Below are 4,459 nucleotides of genomic sequence, written 5' to 3'. Positions count from 1 at the left end.
CTGAAAAGAGCTTCACTGAGTGAGAAATAAAGAACAGCAGACAGTTTAAGTTTCACTTTCAGTTTCACTCGTTTGCTTTGTTACTGCAGAGAGCCTGCAGGAGCCATGGGCGGGGTGTGTGGGGTGGGGGGTGAGGAGGCACGCTCCGTTATGAGGAAGTTCAGCTTAAAGACACGCCACAGAGGCGTTTCTGGTCCCAAAAGGTGTTTCTGGTCCCCACCTGTCGTTTTGCTCCTCAGCATGTCTTCCTAAAAACGCTGCAGGATTTCTCAAACATGCATGAATGAGTCGAAGCAAGGCTTTGGACATGTTTTTTATGAGAGTATAACATTTTAACTTAAGTTGATTTTACACGACATTGCCTCTTTAAGGTTGCTGACAATATTCATTGTCTAAAAATGAGTGGCCTTTAATATACTTTTTTTGTTTCACATCGAAACCAGACTTCCACTACAAGGAGCAAAAACATTTTAGCTTATTTTTGTGAACTCTTTTCAAACAATCTATTTCCTGTTCTTTGCAGTTAATGTCCACACAGATAATTAGCTGCTWAATCTGAAAGAAGTCATTCTAATTGCCTTTCCTATTGCAAATTGAATTTGTAGCAATTGACTGTATTGATATTGATATAACAGCTTCCACTTGCCTTTTTTTTATTCAGACTTTGTTAATGTCAACATGAAAGTGCTCTTACAAGAACTTCAAAGCTTCTAATCACACTTAATTTGAATCGGTTATCAACCCCCTTTGGGGATAGCTTGATTTGATGGATTCCAGTGACACACTGCGCATATATAAATGTAGTTAGTCAGAAAAAAAAAAAGAAAAATATTAGATGTGTTTGACTTCCCATAATTACCATGGCTCCTTGGGGAGAGATTTAAATGCTGGTGATTACTTTGTTTGATTACTTATACAGTGTGTGCGTGTATACGTAGCGCAGATGTGTGGATCTCCGGTGTTTTATGAACGTATGTGTCGTTAATATCTGTGTCGTCCTGTTCTGCACTTCTCCATCCTTGTCCACGTGCACGTCGTTCACTTTTTGATCAAAATCAGTTAAAGTTGTCAGTGATGAATGAAGACATTAACAGCCAAATATCAAGCACAAAACAGCGAGTCTTCGTAGACGTCTGCAGATGCCCCAGCAATAAAAGAAAGCAGCGAGTTAGCGTTTGAAAACTTCATTAATAACACCCTCTGAAGTCGCTTCCCTAAAGGCAAGAATCGAAAACCTTTCCTACAAGAAATGTTCACAACAGTCAAGGTTGATGTAAGCGTTCGCAGAATCAGCCTGTCAATGATCGGACTGTTTAGTGCGACTGCAGAACTGATGAAAATTTAATGATCTTTGTAGAAATTGGGTCAGCAAGTTTCTCTTTCATCAGATGAACAACTTTTGATCTCTTCTGACCACCTCGTCTATTCTCAAACATCTGCTGCTGAAGGAATGGCCACTGGCTGTTTTCCCTTTTCTCGTTTTTTTATGTTTGGTGTTTAATGTATAAAAAGCTTTGATGAAGCTAYACCTGAACAACACTCTGTAGACTTTGGTGTAACACATAACTTATTAACTGCCCACAAACAAAAGCCAGTTTACAGTGAGCAGCTATTTGATGAAAAACTATGTAGTTGTGTTGAAAAATAAAATTAAATCCACATTTCTGCCCCAAATTGTTTGCGTTTAGATCCGTGCTGGAGGATTTGAGTACTCCCCGGGGACTCTTCACATCTACTCGGACAGCCTGCTAACCCTGCCAGCCATCATTGGTATCGGAGGAGGTGGTGGCCTCCTCCTGTTGGTCATCATCGCTGTGCTGATAGCCTACAAGAGGAAGTCGAGGGACGCGGACCGCACCCTGAAACGGCTGCAGCTGCAAATGGACAACCTGGAGTCAAGAGTGGCCCTGGAGTGTAAAGAAGGTAGGGAGGAAAAAGGGATTGGGCACCGGATTTTTACTGCTCAACAAGACTTTAATCTACACAGGTGACAGAGCAAATGGAGTAATGTTTTTATTAAAGCTAATTTGATAAAAGAAACAATGTTTTGGATACTAAAAAAATGTATACAAAGTTTGTGTATCGTTAGCCAAGATTAACATCCTGTTTCATAAATCAAAAAAAAAAAGAAATTCTTTGATTTGATTTATTCTTTCTTTTTTTCACCGCTAACAAACACTAACTGAGCTCTACCTGGTGTTTCCTGCAAATGAACAATGTTTTAACATGTCCTCTTATAAACAATGAAAAGTACTACGTGTACAACTGACTAAATGTGAAATAAGCAATATCAAAATACTATTAAAAGTAAAAGTAAGTGAGTTTTACTCAATGTTAAGTTGTGGTGAGTTACTACATTCTCAAATTCTGAACTCTCCCACTTCCCGACAGGGAATTCCCACTTACAAGTTGTAAATATAAACCGGAACACCCCTCCAGTGGGAATCCCCTGTCGGGAAGTGGGAGAGCTCAGAATTTGAGAATGTAGCAACTTACCACAACTTAACATTGAGTAAAACTCACTTACTTTTACTTTTAATGTATTTTGATATTGCTTATTTCACATTTATTCAGTTGTACACGTAGGACTTTTCAGTGTTTAACATGTCCTCTTATAAACACTGAAAAGTACTACGTGTACAACTGAATAAATGTGAAATAAACAATATCAAAATACTATTAAAAGTAAAAGTAAGTGAGTTTTACTCAATGTTAAGTTGTGGTGAGTTGCTACATTCTCAAATTCTGAACCCTCCCACTTCCCGAGGGGTGTTCCGGTTTAAATTTACAACTTGTAAGTGGGAAATTCCCACATTCCTGTACAACTGGACTGCAGCAAAAGAGGCCAGCAAAAAAAGCAACTAAAGGGAGATTTTACACAGCGATATTTGCTGACTACTTTTAAACCCTGAGAATAGTCAATGTTAGTGTTAAAGCAACACATTTTTGAAGCTCCTGCCGGCCACATAAAATGCCACGGGGGGCCACATTTGGCCCTCGGGCCTTGAATTTGACACACGTCAAATGGATGCTGCCATGCTGTCAAAAGCCTTGGTGGAGAATTATTTTTAACATTAGGATTTGCCTTTTTAAAAAGAAAAGGTCAGTTAACAAATTGAGTTTTATTGTAAATATAACAGAGAGTGTCCACTCTTTCACTTTTGTATAATACAGCTGAACTATGATCTGTGAAGATTTTTTCCCCCAAAGAACCYCAATAAATACTTCTGCAACTTTTCTTTTGTGGAAGAATTGCAGAAGTTGTGTGAATCCTTCTTCTGAGTTCAATAAGGCATTTCTGGGCCTTATTGAACTCAATAAATAGACTTTATGTAAGCTTCCCTGACGCAACCCAACACTTCCKTCTCTTTGTGCACAATCTCCTGCTATGTTGGTCTGATTTCAATGTGGGAGCCTTCCACTTTGGTCAATAGCATAAAAGTTGTGTGGAAATGTGTTTTTCAACTTCTCTCTGTTTTTTTTTTTTTTTTGCCACTTCAGTGGAAAACAAAACTGAATGTTCGTTTCTTAATTTCTGCGTCATCAGTGGCTTTTTTAAATAATACTATAGTAAGAAAGAAAAAGAAAAAGTAGAAGAGAAATATAAGAACAGTAAAGAGAGAAATCATAAAAGGTGAAAGTAAAGTGACTCATTTAAAACTGATAAAACAGAGTAGAGTGCCTTAGATTTAARTATCTGGAATCCTAGTGAAGAAATAAACGCCTGTTTTGATGACGGCAGTGCTGTCAGGCATGCCGGCCCTCCGTTTATGCCTCTGGGTGAGCGCTGAAGCTAACTGTAATAAAAGAGATGTGATGGGGGGGTTGTGTGAGGTTAAAGCAACAAGGAAACTGCAGAGAAGAGAAAGCAGGTAGAAAATGACAGCGTGTGAGAGGAGCCTTTTAGCAGCAAAGTGTGGATGACTGGCATGAGGGCAAATTAGGTGTTTACACTCAAGATAATGGCACAAGCTCTCACAGTGCCGTGCTACAAAGTTATAACATGATCACTGTGGTCATGACACGGAGTCACAACTCCAACAGTGTCGAACAAACACGACCACTTTTTTTTATTTCTGATTTAAAGGGCTTAGAATAACATTTCCCCTCGGCATTACTAAAAAGGATCGCTGAATTTCTTCAGTCTAACACGATGGCAGGGGCGGGATTCTCATGTGCAGCTAAAAAAAAAAAACTAACCTAAACACACAGAGAAAGCATATTCGAGTCAATGAAAATGGAAGCACMCAGTTCGGCGCAGGACGTGAAGCATGGCTTAGTTCCCACCCCCCGGAAGCTCCCCCGCCCCRCCTGCTGCACGCCCATCTGGCCTACAGGGATGAAGCAGAGCGTGTGGGCGGAGTAGCAGCAGAAGGAGGCGGTCCAGCATGCGTGTGAAAGCAAATGGCGTAGGTGTAGGTGTAGGTGTGTGTGTGTGTGTGTGTGTGTGTGTGTGTGT

The 4,459-nt window shown here is 40.0% G+C and overlaps 1 protein-coding gene across 1 annotated transcript in view; it reads left to right on the top strand.

Moving 5' to 3' along the window:
* The window catches only part of LOC106522373 (plexin-A1), a gene marked incomplete in the record, with an annotated part of 278,427 nt that overhangs the window by 251,123 nt on the left and 22,845 nt on the right, over nt 1-4,459 (top strand). The window contains 1 exon segment of the mRNA XM_014015353.1: nt 1,689-1,923. Within this exon segment, the coding sequence (XP_013870807.1) occupies nt 1,689-1,923 (235 nt within the window).

This window comes from Austrofundulus limnaeus, unplaced genomic scaffold (assembly GCF_001266775.1).
Source record: "Austrofundulus limnaeus strain Quisiro unplaced genomic scaffold, Austrofundulus_limnaeus-1.0 Scaffold128, whole genome shotgun sequence".
Taxonomy (NCBI): domain Eukaryota; kingdom Metazoa; phylum Chordata; class Actinopteri; order Cyprinodontiformes; family Rivulidae; genus Austrofundulus; species Austrofundulus limnaeus.
This window is presented reverse-complemented; position numbering and strand designations above follow the sequence as displayed.